Genomic DNA, 23,648 nt, shown 5'->3' on the forward strand with positions numbered 1-23,648 from the left:
TTTTACTTATATCTTTCATTCTTTTTTTTCTTCTGGCTTTACACAGATTAGCCAATGTCAGCTAGTGTCTTTCATTCTCGATATCAATTAAATCACTGCCATACCATACCAAACTGTCATGTTTGCAGATACCTAATCGATGTTGTCAACTTGACAATTCTTTTGAGATGGCAGACAGCAACCAAGTAGCAACTGTCCAGCAACTGTCCAGCAACTGTCAAAAGATTTGACAGAAGAACTGACAAAACCTAAAGTCAGCCGACTGATTAATGTAGGTAAATGGTTAGGTTTGACTTCTTATTTTACAAAATGTGCTTAGTTTTATAAAGCTTAGTAATAAAATACATATTACACAACAATTTTTAATAACCCTCTAAGTTCTGACTTATACAGTATACGAATCTGAAGTCCGCCATGTGATATTAGAATACAGTGTGCTTATATTATTAAATAACATATTAAATCAAATTTGGAATATCTTTTAAGAGTTACGTGTTTGGCATTATCGTATATTTCTAAAATAAGTAGTAGAAGCTTATTTCACAATGTCACCGAAAACGGATGTAGTAAAAACGAACATGGTGAGAGTGTATGATTTAAATGAATATGAAAAGTTGCTTAGAGGCATAAGGGTGGCTGCTTGTATGATAACTGAATCACATCAAATTGGTAAGTTATGCTCACTTGTTTTTCATCCATATTGGTGTATGGTAAAATTAGTAAGAATTTATGATTGCACCATATTAACCACTACTTGTACAATTTTGGTTAATAAATTAATGTACAATAATAATAATAATGTTGGATATATTCAATTATAAGATTTACAAAAAAAAAGTGTAATGAAAAAAGTTGAATATACTCACAACTTGTTTAGAAACACTTGCCCAATTTACAAAGCAACACCCTACCATTTAACTTTGTATGTAGACAATTCTATCTAATGGGATTAATGCAAAAGTGTGTTTGTTTGTCCTTCACACCACAAGTTAAAAGGATGGAGAATTACATTGTAGAGTAACAGTTAGGTTGCTAACAGCCATGCATGTAATTGGGTAACACTGAAAGTTTTGAGGATAGACAAAATTTCAACAACTGGGTGTGTGGCTCGCTTTACAATTCCTTGCCACAACCGTAGCTTTTCATGAGAATTCATGTAGAGGAGCCTTGATTGAGGCCTTCACTTGGCCTGTCCATCTAATCGCTGACCTATCACATGCTCTGGTGCCTTTTACTCTACCTTGAACCACCAGGCACTCAATGGACATCTCATTACGCCTGGACATGTGTCCAAAGAAACTGTGATTTCAGGCTTGAACTGAACAAGGTAGGGACTTTTTGATGCTAATTTTTTTCACTCCCAACTTTCTCCTCTCCTTTTCTTCTCAGGCACTCTCAGGGTCCATGTCTCAGAGGAGGAAAAGTTTAGTTGAATATAATATAATTTTACATTAACTATTTTCAGTGGATGAAGCCAGTGTATTAAAACGTCTAAACACTTTGACAATCAATGGTGCTACAGATGGCAACTGCTGCTCATGTTGTGGAATTGGTCCATTTACATCTAGATCCCAGCAGACCGCCCATTATAAACACCACTGGCACACCCATAACTTGAAAAGGAAACTCTTTGGAAAAGCTGCTCTGACTTTAGGACAGTTTAGTTCTAGAAATGGTACGTACAATATTATTTAATTAGGAGAAATAATCTCTCTACATCTGCTCACCTTAAACTCTCAGTATTTTACTTTTTTTTGTATTACTACACAGCACTATTCTACAATTTTCCTTCATGTTGTATCACATTCCTATCTAATAATTCTTAACAGCTGCAAAGCTTGAAACTAGTTTATTAATAATCAATATACAGTAAAATACAATCAGTGTCATCATCATATCAACCCATTACTGGCCCACTACTGGGCATGGGTCTCCTCAGACGATGAGAAGGGATTAAGGCTGTAATCCACCATGCTTGTCCAGTGTGGATTGGTGGACTCTTCACATCTTTGAGAACATTATGGAAAGATCTCAGGCATGCAGGTTTCCTCAAAATGTTTTCCTTTACCATTGAAGCAGGTCTTAATTATTTAAAAAACCACACACTTTCAAAGGATAGATGTGTGTGGTGGGATTCGAATTTGGCCTACCAAAAGTGAAGTCTCTTGACCACTGGGTTATCACCGATTCTCCTGTGTGAAATTACAGTGTGATTTGAAAACCACTCTGTTACTAGTCTGTCCCACTCTTAAACAGGGTTAATGATAGATAAAAAAACTGCATAAAATACTTAACAGCTACCTGCTTAACTTGCTTTTTTTTTGTATTTTCCTATTAGTTAGCCATTGAATGCAATCTCACCTGGTGGTAAGTAACGATGAAGATGGTAGAGGATTAACTTTTTATTGGGCTTTTCATTTAAACTCATAACCAAATGTCTATGCGGCATCATACTAATTTTATTTTATTGTATCTTGCAGATGATGAGTGTAGTGATTCAGGAACTGATTCCGAGACGGAGAGCGGCAGCAGCAATAATCCTGCAAGCGACTTATTTGCGGCTGCCACTAGGCATTGTAAGGCGTTCTTTTTTGGGGGATGACGTCGCTCGCGTCCGTAGGAGTTACCACCCTGTCCTTCAACAGGGCCCGCCCTACACGTGTCCCCTGGGTGGTGCAAAACGAGCTGACAACGCCGAACAACAGGCGGCGGTTAATTATCCTGACCACGGTTACCACAAACCCTGAGGCATTAAATACCCTCAAAAACGGTGGCAGTAGTACCTTGGGAAAGTACTGCTAGTATTCTTTCCCAAATACCCAATCCAAGGTGTCACACGACCCGTGCCGATGGATGAATGGCTGATGGGTTAATCAGTCTTGAACGGAGTCTCCTCGAAACCGGGGCAAATCGAGGCAGTATCTTGCCCTTCGGGTCTCATGCGGGGCTCTGAGGCCTTGCGACATTTTATTTCCCTTGCTACTCGTGGGACTTGCATGGATACAAACATGTCAAATTTTCTACCATCCACCTCTGGTGGACTAGACCAGGAGCAGAGGAGTAAGACTGACTCAGCACCAACTGGTATTTTCCAGGAGCTGGGGACGCCTAGTGACTCTGCACCAACTGGAACACCTTCGGCGCGGGACCGGGATGCTATGATGGAGGACGGAGGTCATACCACCTCTGCTCAGCCCTCGTGCAAACCTGCCCCGCCCGACAACATCTACTCCAATCCAGCGTTTAGACGCTTGAGTGGGGCAGGTAAAAAGAGAATGTGGAGGCTCCTGAAGGGGGGTCTCGAACTCAACGAGGCCATTCTTCAGGCAGGCAAACCTTGCTCGACTCAACCGGATGGTCAGCGATCTAACCTCAAGAGGGGCAGACCAGAGGACAACTCCCCCAAGGAGAAGCCGAGCAAGGCTCCAAAATTGTCCACTACACCTGTGAGGCGGGGTACTAACCCGACTCTCAGCTATAGGGACATAGCGGGCGCGACTAGAGTTGGCATCCGAAATGTGGTGCCAATGACAGACGCGCAAATGAGTTCGGTTCGTGCGGCCCTGGTCACCTCCCTGAACACAAAAGGGAGGTGCATGGACAACAGAGGCGCTGGACCGTCCTTTCTGGGCTTTACTCACAAGGCAGGATGGATTCTCGTAACCTGTGAGAATCAACGCAGCAAAGACTGGCTTGTGAGCGAAGTCCCAAATTGCAAGCCATGGCCTGAGGCGAACCTATCCATAATGGAGGATAGCGAGCTTCCAAAGCCATGGATTGCAACCACCCTCATTCCGGCGACTGATGCGTCCTCTGTCTCTGAGGCTCTGGACACCATCAGATACCAGAATGAGGGGCTTTACCCTGAACACTGGAGGGTCCTCAACGAGAAGGTCGACGGAGCAGGCATCATTGCTGCCATCTCCCTCGACGAGATCTCCGTTGAGACCCTCCGCGCACGTGACTTTCGGGTCAATATTGGCTTCCGGAAGATAGTGTTCAGGGTGAGAGGAGCCAATACTGGTTCTGCCTCGGGGGCAGCTGCAGAGGTGCACACTAACCCGGCGACTGCAGCACCTGGCTCGACTGGCCTGGGAGTGGGGTCGGCTGGGCTAAGCACCAGTTCGGCACCACCCGCTCCTGGCCCAAGCGGGCTGGGGGGCAGGAGCGCGGGGAACCAGGGGAGAGCAGTACCCGGTACGAGCGGACGGGGGGGGGGAGGTGCCGGCCGTAAAACTGGTAGCTCCTACAACCCTGTATCGAGCGGACTGGCGGGCTCTCATACTGGGCAAAACACCTCTGCGGCTGGCCGTAGAGGAAAGGCGGGCAAGGGGCCTAAGGGGGCTCATTCCGGCAGAGGGCACGCGCCCTCTCCAACGGGAGGAGGCTCTGGTGGACCCGCACCCGTCGTTAAAAGGGCCAAATAAATGGCGACTCCCGGGGCACCGGCGAGGGTCCTCCAAGCTAACCTTCACCACGCGGCCGCCGCTGCCGCGGTTGTGGAGAAGGTTCTTGTAGAAGGTAAATTCAACCTCGCCCTCATCCAAGAACCCTGGGTTTCGCACTCAAACGTCCTAGGCCTGAACGCTGGGGGTAAGTTACTATCAAATACCAACGGTTGCAGGCCTAGAGCTTGTATTGTTTTCAACAGAAACATTAACTTTCTGCCGATTCCAGAATTATGCACTGACGACCTGGTGGCGGCATATATTGACCTCAACAGCTGGGGGGGCAGAAGAGTCATCCTCTGCTCAGCGTATTTACCCGGTGAGGTCACCAATCCGGCTGTCGCCCTACTCCCGGTGGTAGAGTACGCACGGGCACACAACGCGGAGCTACTGGTGGGATGTGACGCCAATGCCCACCACGACGCATGGGGCAGCAGTGACATCAACGAAAGGGGTGAGTACCTTTACGATTTTCTTCTTGCAAACTGCCTTCAGCTCTTAAATAGGGGAAACACGCCTACTTTTATAACAAGGGCAAGACAGGAGGTCTTAGATATTACTTTCGCGACTACCAATCTAGCCAGGTATATAGAAAACTGGTTGGTAAGCGATGAACCTTCCATGTCGGACCATCGACACATCAACTTTGACATAAAGTCATGCTCCAGCATGGAAACAGTTACTTACAGGAATCCGAGGTGCACCTCTTGGGACAGTTTCCAAAACAAACTAGAGAGCAACCTGGAACTGGTCCCCAAAAGTATAAAGACCCGTGTTGACCTTGACCTTGCGGTGGATGCTGTCTCCAGAGGTACAATCAGTGCCTTTGAAGACAGTTGCCCGCTTAGGGTGAAGACCACACGGCGTAAGGCACCGTGGTGGAACTCGAGGCTAAAACGACTCCGAGACAAAACACGTAAATTATTCAATAGGGCGAAGGCGACCAGAGAATGGGACATTTATAAAAAAGCCCTAACTGAATACAATAAGGAGATAAGGAAAGCCAAGCGAGCATCGTGGAGGAGTTTCTGTGAGGAAATTAGTAGCCTGCCTCAAGGAGCGAGACTCCACAGAATGCTAGCAAAAGCGAAACCCAATCAACTGGGGCTCCTGAAAAATCCTAATGGAACCTACACGTCAAGTGAGAAGGAAACCCTAGAACTACTAGCCACAACTCACTTTCCAGGAGCGAAAATCGGGTACGCTCGAAGTACTATGGCATGCTCTCTCGGCCATCCAAAAGTTGAGGATTGGAGAAGGGCATCCATCGTCTTCAGACCTGGCACTGTGAGGTGGGCCATAAGCTCTTTTAACCCGAATAAAGTATGTGGAACTGACGGCATTACTCCCCTTCTTTTACAAAAGGGAGCCCAGTTGTTAGTTCCGCATCTGGTAAAAATCTTCAGGGCAAGCTACGCCTGGGGACTTATACCGGAACAATGGACCAAAGTTAAGGTCATCTTTATACCTAAAACGGGGAAAAAGGATTACGCACTGCCGAAATCCTTTAGACCCATAAGTCTATCCTCGTTCTTACTAAAAACGATGGAGAAAGTGCTTGACAGGTATATCAGAGATGCGTTTCTCATTGAGAGACCCATCCACGCTACCCAGCACGCATATTGCAAGGGCAGGTCCACTGAAACTGCTCTGCTCAGCCTTGTTGACAAGGTTGAAAAAGCGCTGGAGGATAAGGAGATCGCACTCTCTGCTTTTCTGGACATTGAGGGAGCATTTGACAACACCCCGATACGCACACTGGTGGGCGGTCTTGCCAATAAGCAGGCTGATCATACAACCATCAGGTGGGTAGAGGCGATGCTCTCCAACCGGAATGTAAAAATCGAACTAAACGGTTTCTCGGTTGAGGTGCTCACCACCAGGGGATGTCCGCAGGGCGGGGTTCTCTCGCCCCTGCTTTGGACCCTTGCGGTGGACAATTTATTGCACAAGATGGCTAACTTGCACTTTGATGTCCAAGGATACGCTGATGACTTGGTGGTCATTGTGCGAGGAGCATGTCAGGACACCCTCTCCCATCGCATGCAAAGAGCACTCAACACTATTGAAAAATGGTGTATAGAGAACGAACTTACAGTTAATGCTGACAAAACTGTAATAATACCGTTCACTAGGAAGCTTAAGATTGACAATCTTAAGCCACCCAAGCTGAACAACATAAGTATCCCATTCTCGGAAGAGGTCAAATACCTGGGAGTTGCACTTGACAGGAAAATGACCTGGAACTCCCACATAGATGGCGTACTTAAAAAAGCAAAATCTGCACTGGGGATCTGCGGTCGGCTGGCGGGGAACAGATGGGGTATGAAACCCAAGATAACCTTCTGGCTCTACACAGCCATTGTGAGACCTATTGTGTCTTACGCATCCGTGGTTTGGAGTAGTAAGACGATGCAGGTAAGAACCCAGAACAAGCTAAGCAGTCTACAACGCTCAGCCTGCTTACTCATAACAGGAGCGATGAGCACCACCCCTGGGGCTGCTCTGGATGCTTTGCTGAATCTCCCTCCTCTTCACCTACATGTTAGGAAGGAGGCGAAGGCTTGCATGTACAGGCTAACAAGCCAGGGTGTGGTAAACTGGATCTCACGAGAACTGAGGCATCTTCATAACTCAGTTCTTGAGATACCTGTTTTGGGGATGCCAACAGACTCAACAACTCCAAAACTTAATTTCCTCAGGCAATATACTGTGGAAATTCCAAACCGTATTGACTGGCTTGAAAACCGGATCACCTGGAAACCGGGGAGCCTTAAGTGGTACACAGATGGCTCCAAGTCGGGTAGTAACGTAGGATGTGGAATATTTGAAGAGACCACCAGGGTAGGGCTCCAACGTAACCTGGGTGTCTACGCCTCCATATTCCAAGCAGAGGTCTTCGCAATAATTGAATGTGCGGAAACCTGTCTGCTAAAGAACTACAAAAACAAAACTATTTATATCCATTCGGATAGTCAGGCTGCACTTTCTGCTCTATCTTCTGAGGTTCTAAACTCAAAACTGGTAGAAAACTGCAGACAATTACTGAATACTCTGGCGATAATAAACAGGGTCATTCTACGCTGGGTTCCTGGCCATAAGGGGATCATCGGTAACGAAATGGCCGATGAGCTTGCAAAGTCAGGCGCTTTGGAGAAGCAGATTGGCCCTGAGCCGGTCTGCGGAATACCCAAAAGCTTGGCGCAACTCACCCTTCAAACCTATTGTAATTACCACACACTTATTCGCTGGAGACAACTCCAAGGAATGAACCATTCTCGAGCGCTAATAAAACCATTTAACAAAAGGTCCGCCTCTGAGGCATTAGCACTCAACAGAAAAAACCTATGCATACTAGTGCGAGCGCTTACGGGGCACTGTGGGCTTAATAGACACATGTTCAACCTAAAGCTGCAGGATACAGATCTATGTAGACTCTGTAAGGAGGCTGCGGAGACGCCGCTGCATTTGATCTGTTCCTGTCCCGCGCTGATGCATAAACGCAGCACTCTTTTGGGGAAACACATAATGCAACCAGTGGATGCTAAATCTCTTCCAGCAAGGAAAGTGCTGCTTTTCCTGAAGGCGACCAACGCTTGCTGGGAGATCTAGACAGCGGCGTCACAATAGATCGTAGCCGGTCGACGTGACACCAGGGATCAGACGAACCTGAGCCGCCAGCAGAAGAAGAAGAAGAAGGCGTTCTTTACCAATTACAAGGGCAAGGTTTTCTGTGTATACAGGTGTATATTACATCATAAGAAGGTATTTATATTTGCTTACTTTATCACTTGGTAGGAAGTAGAGATCAGTTTTTGGAAAATAATTTTGATTATTAGCTTCTATATATTATGTCTTCTATAGTGATCCTTATCACATGATAGAAATAATAATTTAATCAGTATTGGCTTAACATTCGAAGCTAATAAATATATGAACTCTGATCTGCTACTGAGAATTTTTTAACACAAGGCTTGAATTGGGAATCAAACCTGTAAAGTGACATTTCTTGCTAGCTAACAACTGGGCCAGCAAGGCACTAAAATTAAACCCTTAATAAACTGTTAGTTGACATTGCCTATTTCACAACACTAGCAAATTTCTCAGCTTTACATTTTGTTCCTGATATATTAAAATTAGTCTAAGAGTGTGTAACATTTTCTTAAATTTGCATGTTCTTAATGCGCAAAGCTCATGACTGAGACATAGGACTGGAATCTGTTTCCTTTAAGAAACTAGATCATTCTATTGTCTACAATTGTTTATCACTAAATAAATATAAATAAAATAAAAAAAAAAGAAATCATAGCTTGTGTTATTTGTACTAAGATATCTGATGAATATTTATTTATGAACTAGCGTACCCAGCCCGCTTCGCCGGGCTAGATTTTGCATTATTTTATTTAAACAATAAACTTACATCATTCATTTTTTAATTTAGTCTCATAATATATTAAATCATTTATTTCTCTCAGTATTCATTCTCTTCTATTCTCTTCTCGAGCGGGTGAAGATCATTATCTACACCCATGTACACCCAACAATAGAATATCATCATAGTATATAAAAGCTTTATTTGACAGTGTGACAGTTCAAAAATAGGAGTGCTCTGATCGTCACCAAACTTTACAGGATTACTCGCCAGGAGGCCTGAACTTTACACTATTCAATCCGGAGATTCCCTGAAAGTTTCATTGAAATCGGTCGAGCCGTTTCGGAGCCTATACGGAACATACTCACACATTTTCTCTTTTATAAATATAGAAGATAGATGATATAAACAAATAGAAGCGGCGATAGCCTAGTGGGTAACTGTGGGCTTCAACTTTTCTTTCGTGGAGACAGAGTTCGAGCTCTGGCATGCACCACTAACTTTTTGAAGTTATTTGCTTTCTTAATTTAAATTTCTTTTCCTTTGAACGGGGAAGGAAAACATCGTGAAGAAACCTGCATGTCTGAGCCCTTTCCAAGTCTACCAATCCGCACTTGGCCAGCATAGACTACGGTCTAAACCGTTCTTATTCTGTACCTGTGGGTACTTATTATATACAATGAACCCAAACACTGAAAAACATTCATGTTCACCGCAAAAACACTCTCCAGCTGTACATTTGTACATTGTCATAATGCATTTCGGTTCCTATATTACACAAAAGGTTTTCAATTTATACCAACAGATTTCCTCAAGATTTGCACAAATTTGTAGGAGGAGCTGTCAACAGATGGAGGTGATGCGTGGGTTGAGCGTTGCCAACGTCTCGCGATCGGTGGCTATCAACGCTGGGCAATCTTGATGGTTTCCGGTGGCCACTTTGCTGGGGCCATCTTCTCCGGAGGAGTTCCTGTTGTTCATAAGACCCATCATTCGTATGTGACTCGGAGGGGACAAGGCCAGGCTCAAGTTAATAGAGATCAGCACGGCAATGCCCCAAGGTCTTCTGGTGCAAGTTTGAGGAGGTACAATCAGGCGCAATTTTTACAAGTAAGTTGTTTTTTTTTTTAGACATTATGACTCCTTTTTGACGACCTCCCTAGCGCAACGGTGAGCCCTGTGAATTTAAGTTGGAGATCCCGGATTCTGTTCCCGCCGGGGGCATTTAGAATTCATAATTTCTGAATTTTCTCTGGTCTGGTCTGGTTGGAGACTTTGGTCGTGACTAGTTACCACCCTACCGACAAAGACGTGCCGCTAAGCGTGCAGATATGATGTCTCGTAGAGACCAAGTAGGAGTACGACTACCAGGCTAGCACGCTACCATCTTAGCCTGCAAAATCACTTACCACCATGTGCGATTGCAAGAAAGGGCTAAGGTGTAGTCCGGGGTATGGTCTAAGAAGAAGCCCACAACAGACGGGTGTTCTTTTTGTTATCACCATCTCACAATGTCATTTTAAATTATTAGAAGAGCAACCTGGTTAGAGCTATAAACTACATAATAATGCATCCCACAGTGTCACATCGCCTTTAACATTAATTGACATCTTGGAGATGTCACTTAAAAAGTTCAAAGTTTGTATTAAACGTAAGCTTATAGAAAAGTCCTATTATAGTATAAAGGACTACGTAAACGATCAAAAAGCTTGGGTGTAAATTATTGCTCTAACTACGTTGCTATTCTAATAATTTAAAATGACATTGTGAGATGGTGATAACAAAAAAAAAAGACACCCGGATAAGTTTGTTGTGGGCTTCGTCTTAGACCAGGACGCGTAGCTTTAGTTTTAAGTTTACGAATGTGGTTATCGCCATCATCTCACTACCGTGTAATTCTTATGTACGCATCAAAAGTGCCACCTATGGGTCTACTTGAATAAAGATACTTTTGACTTTGACTTTATAATTAAGCGTTTCTAACTTTTCTTATTTTAGCTCGGCTTTGTCGCAACGTGATTTTAAATAGCCCACAATCTTTCCCAAGAATTGAGATATGAATACAATTAAGATTTTTCAAATCAGATTGTTAGTTCCATTCCAGAGACTACGCGATAATAGATAAGATATAGAAATAACTAGATTATTAGTAAAGATTAACTGTACCGAATCTAGCGGCCTACTTCCTTTGCTTAACGCAGTATTATTTTTAAATGACAGTTAATTTGGGAGATCTCGGAACGTGGTCGCTTATTTGGGCCTCGTAAGATGGCTCAGAGTCACTTAGCGGGCTATGGAGAGAGTTATGCTAGGAGTATCTCTACGTGAATCAGAAATGAGGAGATCTGTAGAAGAACTAGCCAGCGAGTCGCGAAGCTGAAGTGGCAATGGGCACATAGCTCGGAAAACCGATGGACGTTGGGGCCTTAAGGTGCTGGAATTTCGAATTAAGTTCGAAATTCCAGCCCCTTTTGTGTAACGCAGGTCGGCCTCCAACGAGGTGGACAGACGACATCAGGCGAGTCCTTGGATTGTGGAACTACCTACAGAAGACCTATTTCCAACAGTGGAAGTCAATTGGTTAAAATAATTATTATGAATAGAATAGAATAGAATAGAAAAAATGTATTGCTTTAACTGTGTACATTTTTTCGTAGGAGGTCCTATATTGATGCGTACATTACATGAGAAATGTGTACACTGTTGATGGCGACAGACTACAGATTATAATTCCCACAGACTAAAAAAACTTTATTAATATTGAAATAATGTTACTTTAACCGGTGGCAATAAGGGGGCTGTCAGAAGTCGCAAATATTAATCATATTTTTATCTCTTATATTTCATATTCCATTTTCAGCATGTCCAAGACATTATGGCCAGTTGGATAGAAGACCTGAGGGGTTGTTACCTAATACTCTACCGCGCTTCCGGTTCGCTTAACCAATCTGCTTTATTCGGCAAGAATTCCCCATTGACCCGGGAGGACCCTCGTGTGAGGGCGCTACCTTTCCCAACCCGTAAACCTACTTATAAAGAAGTGAAGAGGGTCCATGAAACAGTTGCCAGCGTGGAGGTGTACGGTGAGATATTAACAAGAATTATTTGTACTTACTTCGGTAGTTTCTATGCTCAAAGGAGGTCTTGGAGTTCTACACCAGAGGTTTTTAATCGAATTAAAAACAAAACTTTATTCACAAAAAAGTTACAGCCTGTTTTGCTTTGCCATTGGTCTAAACCTCTGGTTCGGAGTAAAACAATATCCGGACGACTGCCTAGTCGTCCGGATATTGTGGTTTAGGTTAAGAATAACAAATAAGTGTGAGTAGTAAAAAGTGAAAATTTAAAAAACACATTCATTGTGACAAAACCTTCATGGCCTGAGAGTTTTGCATAATGGGCCAGCGTGGTGAACTACGGCCTAAACCCTTCTCATTGTGAGAGGAGACCCGTGACCTGCAGCGGGCCGGTAATGGGTTGACATGATGAAACTAAACTTTTATTTGATTATTAATTTTAATTATATTAGACGTAGGACCTATTCGCTGTAAGTTTATCTTCTGCATCACTGTATAGTTTAGTCTTCAGTTCCACAAAACAAAAATGAGTATATCTATATATATAAAAGAAAGTTGTGTTAGTTACACCATTTATAACTCAAGAACGGCTGGACCAATTTTTATGATATTTCATTTTTAGGATTTCTCTTAGTCCGGAATAGGATAATACGTATTAAAATATAACATTCATAAAAAAAAATTGATCCGCGGTACTAAGTTCGCCGGGACAGCTAGTATATATATATATATATATATACATATATAATATCGCTAATTTGCGACAAGGATGACATAACTTTTAAGTAGACAAAAATCTAGTTTAAACTAAAATGAGGACCTTTTTTTAAATAAAAAACGGGTAACCGAATTATGAAATCCATTTAAAGGATGCAAGTGTATTTCTTAAGGATTCATCCTGTAAAATTATTAAATCTAAAGAAGCACATTTATTTTTCCATACAAACTAATTCATAAAAAACAGTAAGTGTTTACTTATGACAACCCTATTGAATATAAAAGACCGACACGCGCATAGTACCTAAGCTACGCGACGCGTACCTAATAAAGTGATAGGAGTCGCATGATTTTAATTTGGCATGTAATGTTAGGACTGTACCTGATTTCTTTCAGTAAAAACTAAAGTAGTGCTCTAAAACTATTAGCGGTGCGGCTTCACAGATACGTCTCAGAGACAGTAAATAATATATCTATTGTATCTGTCTCAGAGACAGTATGTAATATACCTCTAACATGTGAAGTATTATTTAGTTTTTCACTTACACGTTGTATAAGATAAGGGCGGGAGCTATACTTTTCGATTTGAAAAAAAAAATTGTCAAAGTAAAATATGTTTTAAAGTTTGTTGGCCTTTTAATAGTGAAGCTCATGTTTGTATTTTTTTTTTAATGTGAACAAAAAACATGAAATTTTATGCTTGTAAATATGTGTGCTTAGATACCATGGAGCTATTCCAAAAAGCATTGATCGCTTCGACCAGCAAGCCAGCTGCTAAAACGGGCTCTGAAACAAGCATTGATCGTAACAAGAAAACGCAGAAGGGTCAGAGCAAACCGATCGATAGAGCTAAATCAAGGTAAGTAACCTAAACAATCTACTTCTAACCTGAGTACCTTAAAGCAATAGCAATCAAGTTTAATTAAAACTAAAATGTAATTTATTTTTAGTTGGTTATACCATTTAAACCGAAGTCGGTTTTTTTGTATGTAAATTTTTTTACTACAGTTTAACAGTAACATAGCAAATATTGGTAATAAAGTAATCTAAAAATCTAGTAAAAAGTATATTTTGGTAACCCCAATAGTCATGATAACAGTAACAAAGAATCTCTTAAATATTGTATTTATCTAATGATATATCAAGACTCATCAAACCGAGGCAAAAAAAAAAGAATGTATTGTTATATTCGAAGTGAGAATGGTATTTATTTTCAGTAAATAAAACTGCAAAATCTGACGAGCCGTTGTCGTGACAGGCTAAACGCTGAATTCAAAATTATGACGTCACGTCTATATAATCATAATTTTACACCGCTTGGGTTTAGAACATCTCTTCGTATATCAAGTATTTTGTGATTTCGAACTATAAGTTGCGAAGTTTTTGTTGCTAATACCAAAATTTATAATCTTTAGCTTTGGAACACGGACTAAGTCAACGTCTAATTTGTCTATGGCGTCACGAGTGCGGCCGTGACAGCGTTTTGACAGCAAATACGTTTTTAAATATAATTTGCAATTTGTATCAAGAAAACCTTTAATTTCTGCAAAAATAAGATACTTTTTGGATAGTTGATTGGTTAGTGGCCGACTGGCGCAGTGGGCAGCGACCCTGCTTTCTGAGTCCAAAGCCGTGGGTTCGATTACCACAGCTGGAAAATATTTATGTGATGAACATGAAAGTTTTTCAGTGTCTGGGTGTTTATCTTTATATTATAAGTATGTATGTATATTATTCATTCAAATATTCATCAGTCATCTTAGTACCCATAACACAAGCTACGCTTACTTTGGGGCTAGATGGACATGTGTGTATTGTCGTATTATATTTATTTATTTATTTATAGTGTAGATACTTCCGTACATCATAGGGCAGTTTTTCAAAAATTAGTCATTATGTATAATATAGTCTAGAAAGCTTGCTTGAGAGTCATCAATTTTATTTACTTATTTCAGTAAAATGTTTAGTACCTTGTGGATATTTTAGTTACATATATTCAAATCTAAAATTCTTTATTTAAATAGGCCTATCACGGCCACCAATAAGCCTTCATATTACCAGTAACAGTAAAATACGATTAGTAACATTATTCCAGTAACAAATATTTCAGTAAAAGTTATTTCTTTCAGGGAACGCACACCCCGTGAACTCCCCACGCAAATCGTATCAAGCGAAGACGAAGGACCTTGTTTCATTGACTCTGAGACTCCAGTGGGTTGGATAAAGACCCTTTCAGAGCAAAGCACCAACGGGGTGATCACTGACTCTCGAAAAGACCTCCTAAATGACTGCGCGATTGACAACTCCTCCGATAGTGAGCAGACTAACGTGGCTGTGAAAAAAGAAAATAATGTAAAAGTGCAAAAGAAAAAGAAGGTAGAAGTTAAACAGACGGTCAAGAAGCCGCCGTTGAAAATATCAGCGAATGTTAAACAGGTTTGTCAGTAGCATTCGTACTATATTTTGATGACCTACCGGTGAGCGCCATAGTTTTAAGTTGGAGGTTACGGGTTCGATTCCTGGCCAGGGTAATTTAGGAATTTATAATTTCTAAATTTCCTCTGGGCTGGTCTAGTAATTCTATCGACAAAGACGTGCCGCTAAGCGATTTAGCGTTCCGGTACGATGTTGCGTAGAAACTGATAAGGGTTGTGGGTTTTTATAAAACTGCCATACTCACTAATAGGTTAGCCCGCTACCATCTTAGATTACATCATCACTTTTAGCGCGGTGTGCATGCGTTGGTTTTAAATACGTGGTAGGGTGTGTTTTTTTATTGATTTAATGCATTAATTAACCGTAATAAAAAAAAAAAGTATTTTCTCCATAACCTATAAGTGTGGCAAAATGTCGCACTTCTCCGTCCGCGCAATTTTCATAAAAAGTTTTACAAAGTTTTTGCTTAAAATGAAAATCGTAATAATACTTCGCAGGCTTTAGAGGTACATTATAGAAACCGAAAACCTAATAGTTTTTGAGTAAACCACTGCCATAGTTTTTACTGAAATAAAGAAATAAGATAGAGCCCCAACATCACATGCAAAATTAAAATAATGTGACTCCTATCACTTTATTAGGTACGCGTCAACCTAGGTACTATGCGCGTGTCAGTCTTTTATCTTCAATAGGGTTGTCATAATTAAACACTTAGAATGTTTTGAGTTCGTTTGTATGTAAAAATAAATATGCTCCTTTAAGTAGGTGATTCCTTATGAAATATACTTATGCATTCTTCAAATTTATTTCGCAGTTCGGTTACACGTTGATTATATAGATTGTTTATAAATTATCTTAGGACCCATAATACAAGGTTGGTTTAGATGGCGATGTGTGCATTGTTGTAATATATTTATTTAATGAAGGTGTGATTGTTAGGGTTTTATTATCTTTTAAAGAATACGCAACGATTCTCCACAGATGTGGAAAATAATATCGGGCAAGGATCTAAACTCCTTGGAGACTATACTGGAAGATTTCGAGGCAGCTGAACTCGAAGCGGCTTGCAACACTCAAGACCCAGTGGATGGCAACACCGCACTGCACAAAGCGGCTATTGCGGAGAAACCTGAAATGGTGACGTGAGTATATAATTTTTTTTTTTTTTTACTAAGACAATACACACATCGCCATCTAGCCCCAAAGTAAGCGTAGCTTGTGTTATGGGTACTAAGATGACTGATCAATATTTTTATGAATATAATACATATAAATACTTATAATATACAGATAAACACCCAGACACTGAAAAACAATCATGTTCATCACACAAAACATTTTCCAGTTGTGGGAATCGAACCCACGGCCTAGGACTCAGAAAGCAGGGTCGCTGCCCACTGCGCCAGTCGGCCGTCAAATATAAATGTTTTATTAAAGCTCTGATTCCACGCTAAGTTGGGTCAGAACATAGAAATCTTAATAACAATACACTAGAAATGGCATTTAGTATTTTATTGACTCTATCATTTATCCTTTTTCTTTTTTTTTTAATTAATGCTTAAATATAAAATAAAAAACACAATTAAAAATTTATAAAAAAAACACTTTCACCCTCCGCTTGCGGGGCTTTTGAATGCCCAAGCAACCGGCGCGGCGGTCAGGGCTCCAGAGTGAGGAACCTCCTCACAATACGCGCCGTTTCAAGGACTACTGCCTTCTGTATCCGACCCTTGATCCAACAACAAAGCGAAAGCTTCTTAAGATAAGGTCGAAGCTTTTCGCGAGAAGACCATTGACTGAAACGACGATCGGAACAATAACGGTCGACTCAACATTCCACATGGCGGTAATCTCGTGAGCAAGGTCCAAGTATTTAGATAATTTTCCTGTTCAGCTTTCACCAGATTATCGTCATGTGGAATAGTTATGTCAACAACGATTGCACGGCGCACTGATCGATATACTAGCACTATATCACAACATCTCTATATTATTATTTTTATTATTAAACTCTTTATTTGTATACCAAAACATTAACATATACAAAATATAACAAAAACAGAAACATACAGAAAGAAGTAGATTTTAAGTATTCAATACTTAAAATCTTGCACTTGTTTTTCACAACGTCGTGCATAAGTTATTTGTTTATTTGGCAATGTAGTTTAAAAACTACTATAAGTTCTGTTGGGAGGCTTCGACCGTAGCTAGTTACAACCCTACCGAGACAGACGTGCCGCTAAGTGATTTAGCGTTCCGGTACTATGTCGCGCGGAAACCGATTAGGGCCTAATCGGTTTAATACAACTGCTATACCCCTTACATAATGGTAACTGCCCGTTACCATCTTAGATTGCATCATAATTGGCCAGCTGGTGAGATTGCGGTCAAGGGCTAACTTGAGGAATTAAAAAAAAGTCGCCAGTGTAAAGATTTTAAACTAAAATTTTTGGTAAAAATAGTCTACTAAAACAGTCATGCGACTAGGTGGAATTACCCGTTTTGACTATTTTTAAGAGATATTACAAATGTTTTGTTTAACACGACAAGGTGACGCGTACATAACACCTCTATTGCCTTGTTATTAAGTTATTAAGATTTCTATCGGCCGGAACAATATCGTCGTCGCCTTCCACTCACTTCAATTAACCTTTGGGTACTCGTACTGTACTTAACTCGCCTTAAGTCGCAGGTGTAAGTTTACATAAGTCTACCTATTTGATCGCGTGAAAGCTATCTAAGATTTGTGTGGAATCTAAACAGCGCCATCTAGTTCAAAATTCAAAATTCATTTATTTAAAGTAGGCCTAATATAAGCACTTTGCTTGCTTGAATGCTTCTTTTTCTGGAAGCTGCGGTGATGTTCTATTTCTACGGAAAGCTACGACAAAATTTCTCGTTTTTTACAGTCAAATCCTCACCGCCGGTGGTGACCCGTGCATACGTAACCACGCGCTTCAAACTCCATACGCCGCATCTCCCCACCAGGACACGCGTATTGCCTTCCGTTTGTTTCAGGCTCAGTTTCCGGATAAATACAATTACAATAAGGTAAGTTATATGTAATTAATATATATGTATCAAATTCAAATTCAAAAATGTTTGATTCATGTAGACTTTATCACAGGCACTTATGAAGCGTTCATACATTTAACATATTACACTAATGTAAGTGATGGTATTAAAGAACAAACGCGGACGAAGTCGCGGGCAACAGCTTGTGATGATATAATATTGGTATAGATTTCTCAACATCTATTTTAGTCTCAGATCCCCAGCCCTCTTGCACAGAAACATCTTGAGCAAGAGAAAGAGCGGAAATTTTCTCTCACAGACATATACTACGTTTAATAAACTTCTCTTTTGTTGGCAACACCTCGCGTTTTGTGTGCGACGATGTACAAAGATCGACGCAAGCGCCACCTCGGCAGCTTGTCGGTCGTTGTGACCTCAGTATCGGGTCACCAAGAGGGGGAAAAATATGGCGGCTCTGGCCTGAGGGTGGGATGACACGACAGGGCACTTTTGGCTGTGACTTCGAATAGGACGCAACCATTTAGTATAATAAATCGAGTGTGCAAATTGAGTATCGGGTTGTGTTTAATTTTTAAACTTTCTTTCTCCTTCTCTTTTTTAGTCTCACATCCCCGGCCCTGTCACACCGGAACAGCTTGAGCAAGAGAAAGAGCGGAAAGCGCAGCAGAAGAAAGCAAAGAGACAGCGGGACAAGGAAAAACAAGCTGAGAAGAACAAGATAAATAATTTCCTGAACATGACTGATGTTCAGAAGGTAAACCTAAAATGCTTTATTTACTCGAATTCTTTCTTCTACAAATAATTTATAAATACTTCTATAGAAACTATACACACATAACGTGTACATGAAAACCAAAATATTACTTCAAAGTACTTTAGAGGTACATTATTTACTATCTCTGAGACTTATCTGTAAAACCGAAACGCTAATAGTATTTGAGTTTTTACTGAAAGAAAGAAGATCATTACAAATATACTACGCAAATACACACATACATACATCCTTTCCATCACATGCAAAATTAAAATCAAGTCACTCGCGTATCGTAGTATCGTAGTATCGCGTAGCGTAGATACTATGCGCGTGTCGGTCTTGTATCTTCAATAGGGTTGTCAAAAGTAAATATTTTAACTAGTTTGTATGGAAAAAGAAACATGCTTCTTTTGATTTAATATTTTTACAGAGTCATTCCTTATGAAATATACTAATGCAACCTTCAACAGGTATTTTGTTTTCTGCCATCATACTAGCGATACCATCTTTTGCGAAAAATTATCCATCTCTGCTCAGCGTGGTGATAATACAAATTATTAAACATACTCTCCCTCACAACTCACATTTGTAAAGAAAAATGTTCCAAATGGTTTCAATAACTCTCTTGCGAAGAGACTGAAAAACTGCTATTAGTAGTTAAATAATGTTATATTTTCATAAATTCTTTCGGTACGCCTTATACACATGCACACGCTCGCATTATCACTCCAACTCAAAACAATCATACACACTCACACACACATATACACATGCACACACATGCACACATAGACACAACAATTATTATGTTTCTTGCATGCTGAACTAACTGTATACTTTATTCATACAACAACTTGGTTTAGAACATAATATAATCATAGCTTTAGTTTCGGAGGTGGGCGTGGCGGCTGGAACGCAGTTTTAAACTTTTCCTGACGCCATCGTCTCTATTGTTATTGATCCAATGTAATCTGATCATATATAAATACATTTTTAATTTAATTAATTTTAATTAATGAGCTAACCCTCCCGGTGGGAGAGGTCTTTTGTCCAGCAGTTGACTATTATATCATATTGATGAGTCTCAACACCTCAGAAAAGATGGGGTGTTTATATAATCCACATCGGATATAGATATCGGGATGGAGTGGATGAAAGCTGCCCAAGCCAGAAAAGTGTGGAAAGATATGGAGGAGGCTTTCACCGATCATATGGGATCCATCTAACATAAGGGCTATCATTCACTAACTTAGGATTTATTAAAAATCACACTAACAAAGAACTAACACATGTAGTTTGGAAGAATTGAAACATTTTGTAAATTTAAATGGAATACGCGTATGAAGTAAGGGGCGATAGCGCAGGAGTGTAGGAGCAGATAGTGCGTAGGAGCTCGTAAAGTCGAGCCACTGTAAACACTCCCACCCACTGGGCTATTTCGGGGGGCCGAGTTCGAACCCCATCACGCACCTCCAAGTTTTCTAAGTTATGTGCGTTTTTTTAAGAAATTAAAATATCACTTGCTTCAACGGTAAAGGAAAAGACTGTGTGGAAATCTGCATGCCTCAGTTACTGTTCTCAAATGTGTATGGAGTCCACCAAACCGCGCTGGGCCAGCGTGGTGGACTACGGCCTTAACCCCTTTTCATTGTGGGAGGAGTCCCGTGCCTCGTAGTGGGCCGGTAATGATGAAATGCAGCTTTATTACTATTTTATTATACTTATATCATTTATTTATATATGTACTTCTTTTTTTTAATTTTCAACAGTGAAATAATAAAAAACACCTGCCCTGCGATGTGTTTAAATTTTCTGACCAATCTGAACACGGATCAATAATAACTTACTTTTTTATGATACAAAAAAAAATACTTTCCAGGTAAGAGCTGATCTCATAATGAGATGCTTCCTATGCGGGTCGAAGCTCCCAAGGCCTCCGTTTGAGTACAACAACTATTCATTTTGCTCCATCAAGTGTTTACAGAACCATCGGAATCTACGACCTTTGCATAATAGCGCGTAAAAAAAAAGTTTTTTTTTATTTAGTTTATTAACCCCCGACGCAAAAAGACGAGTTGTTATGATTTTGAGGTGTCTGTGCGTGAGTCTGTTTGTGGCATGGTGTTTCCAGAACGGTGGAATCGATTTTGGTTTTGTTTTATTTGTTACAATGGTGAATTGGTCGAAACTGTCCAAGATGCAAATCGGTCCAAGATGGCGGATAATATATTGTTTTACAACTGCCAAAATATGGGTATCAATTTAAAGAGCTTAACTAGTACGATACTTTGCACTGTGACAAATTTCAAACCCAAGATGGCCGCCACCGCAAAATAGCAAATTACTATTGTTTTCTCAACTTCCTCAATATGTGAATCAAACATAAGGGCCTGTAGAATAATGTACAAATTCAAATTCAAAATTATTTTATTCATGTAGACCTTATTAAAGACACTTATGAAGCGTTCATACACTTAACATCTTAATGTTAGTGATGGTTAACTGCATTTGTTAAATTAAAACTAAAGCTAGGAGGGTTCCAAACGCGCCCTGGTCTAAGAAGAGCGCACATCAAACTTAGCCAGGTTTTTTTTTGTTATCACCATCTCAGAGTCTAAAATCACATATTAAAAGTCGGGGGTTGTTAAATTTCTAATTTATATATTAATAAATATTAAAATATAGTTATGACAACTTGCTGTAGTAACCGGTGGTCTTAAGCTATAATGCCTAACCATAAAATGAAAGTCAAATATTTTTCAAAATGTGCATGTGTTAATACAGTATATGTATTATGACAGTAACAAAGAATATGACAAGAGGGAACTGTTTCTATCTGTATTTAAAAGTACTTACAGAGGGGTTGTTGGGTCCGTCGTAAAATTACGGCTTTTTGACACCAATTTTTAAATAAGTACTGGTTAGTGACTACCTTTAAAGACTTTATTTTTCCTGGTTTTACAATCGTAACTTGGAACAAGATTTCGGTGAATAACGGCATTATAGCTTAAGGCGCTTCTAATAGTTACAAATTAAAATATGAAGTGTTAGAGGAGTAGTATAAATAATGAGTTGACGGCTGATAGAAGTTAGTGGAATCAGACGTTTTCTGCTGACCGTGTGAGATAAGGGTAAGGACCAGAAAAGAAGGTTAAGATTTTTCTGGTTACTTAGAAAGATGTATAAAACTTTAACTGAACAATTGCAATAGCGAGTGACATGTTTGGTTTACTGAGAAGTTCCGTCCACCATCTCCGAAGATCTTCATCCATCTTCGCCTTCATTAAAAGGGACCACTTTAAAGTACTGCCCCTAGATTAGGATTAAGACTTCGAAGTTTAAAACTAAGATATAGTGAAGATCAAACAATAAAAAGAACGCGTGTCATTCAACTTTGCTTAATGTCTAAGATCAATCTCAAATAACTAAAATCACGCTATTATTGAGGTCACGCAACAATTAAGTTTCGCGTAGTTTTTAGTGCGCTACGGTCCGCAATTTTAAGTGCAGTAAATGAAGGCAGGAAATTCTATTACTGGTTGGATACTTCCAATCATTGCAAGCACCTTTTTTTTATGATCCCACTTCTGAAAACAAAACTTTACGGACGGACGACATGCGTACGCGTTGGCGTGCAGGCTGGCGTGCAGAAATGCATCATGCATCTGTTCACTGTTAGTTATCGATGTTAAAAACTGTCCCATTGGTTTACTGATTATTTACCATGTTTTACTGCCAATATAAGTATTGATGGAAATTTGAAAATAGGTGTTACTCAGCCCCCGTGCCTTTAGGCGGTAAGGTTGCAGTCCCGATTATCACTAACGTCTTAAAGTAATTGTTTTGCGTTCATATAGGATGGTTGAAGACAATTTTTCCAGAGCGACTTTCTTGATCAGCACACAATAAAACACCTATTTGTTTTCATTCCGTGGAGCAAATTGGAAGGCAGCTCTTTTATTTGGAATTCTTACAAAAGTACTGGACCATTCAATAAATATTCTAATTCACTCTCTTATGAGAGAGATCCTGACCTGGGTCAACACAAAAAACGCTAGTTAGACGAGTTAGCCGTCCCTTAGCGATATTTGTCAGTGTCAGAAGTGGGATATTTCGAAAACTCGGAAATTTAAGGAGACAATGGGGAAAAATCAACGAAAAATATTAACGTCAGATAATGAGAGCTAGCACGTACTGCAAAACCGTGCATGTTTTTTCTGCAATTCTTGCAATTCTTACTATCACACAAAGATACCCATACATTACGTGCGGTAGAAAAGTCTGCTTTAAATTCACACGAATATATTGGTGTCTATTTTTTAACTCTGTACATGCCATGACCTTTTTAAATACTGTCAAAAATCTCGAACAAATTTATTCGCAACAGTACCTATATAAATCGTAAGGTAAAACATCGCACGAATTTTTTTGCAGTGCGGGCTTGTCCCATTGCTGGGCATACTATGTCTTCCCACTTATAGGAGAGTTACAGAAAAATATCTAAGGTCTTTTTCAATAGGAAAAATATTTGAACACGCATCAAAAGTGCCTTTTATAGAAAAGTTTTGACTTTGACATTGGCCACACTGATCTAATCTTGGTTTTTCATTTACAATTAATCACATAAAAGTAATGAAAAAGTCCGCGGCTTTAGGTAAAAGCCTTAATTGAACCTTCACAGTCGTACATTCTACAGTTGTCTGTAATTTAAAGTGCATAATGTTTTATTGTATATAATAAGTAACTTATTTGAGGGATAATAATATGATTTACAATGTAACTGTAATAGCAATACATTTTTATCATGA

At 40.1% G+C, this 23,648-nt stretch overlaps 1 protein-coding gene across 1 annotated transcript; it reads left to right on the forward strand.

Annotated features, from left to right (window-relative positions):
- Positions 1-257: 257 nt before the first annotated feature.
- Positions 258-22,869, forward strand: LOC120628532 (ankyrin repeat and zinc finger domain-containing protein 1-like). Its single transcript, XM_039896920.1, has 12 exons — positions 258-669; positions 1,466-1,675; positions 2,481-2,581; positions 8,148-8,213; positions 9,655-9,930; positions 11,681-11,903; positions 13,335-13,473; positions 14,744-15,050; positions 16,032-16,192; positions 17,960-18,101; positions 18,688-18,840; positions 20,720-22,869. The coding sequence occupies exons 1-12, from the start codon at positions 546-548 to the stop codon at positions 20,861-20,863; spliced, it is 2,046 nt and encodes a 681-aa protein (XP_039752854.1). The 5' UTR covers positions 258-545; the 3' UTR covers positions 20,864-22,869.
- The last annotated feature ends 779 nt before the right edge of the window (positions 22,870-23,648 follow it).

The sequence above is a fragment of the Pararge aegeria genome, chromosome 13, assembly GCF_905163445.1.
Source record: "Pararge aegeria chromosome 13, ilParAegt1.1, whole genome shotgun sequence".
NCBI lineage: Eukaryota > Metazoa > Arthropoda > Insecta > Lepidoptera > Nymphalidae > Pararge > Pararge aegeria.

Coding starts and splice junctions, on each gene's coding strand:
- LOC120628532 (XM_039896920.1), top strand. CDS start 546: ATGTCACCGAAAACGGATGTAGTAAAAACGAACATGGTGAGAGTGTAT. Junction 1,676..2,480: donor ACAGTTTAGTTCTAGAAATG/GTACGTACAATA, acceptor TGTATCTTGCAG/ATGATGAGTGTAGTGATTCA. Junction 8,214..9,654: donor GTATATTACATCATAAGAAG/GTATTTATATTT, acceptor ACAAATTTGTAG/GAGGAGCTGTCAACAGATGG.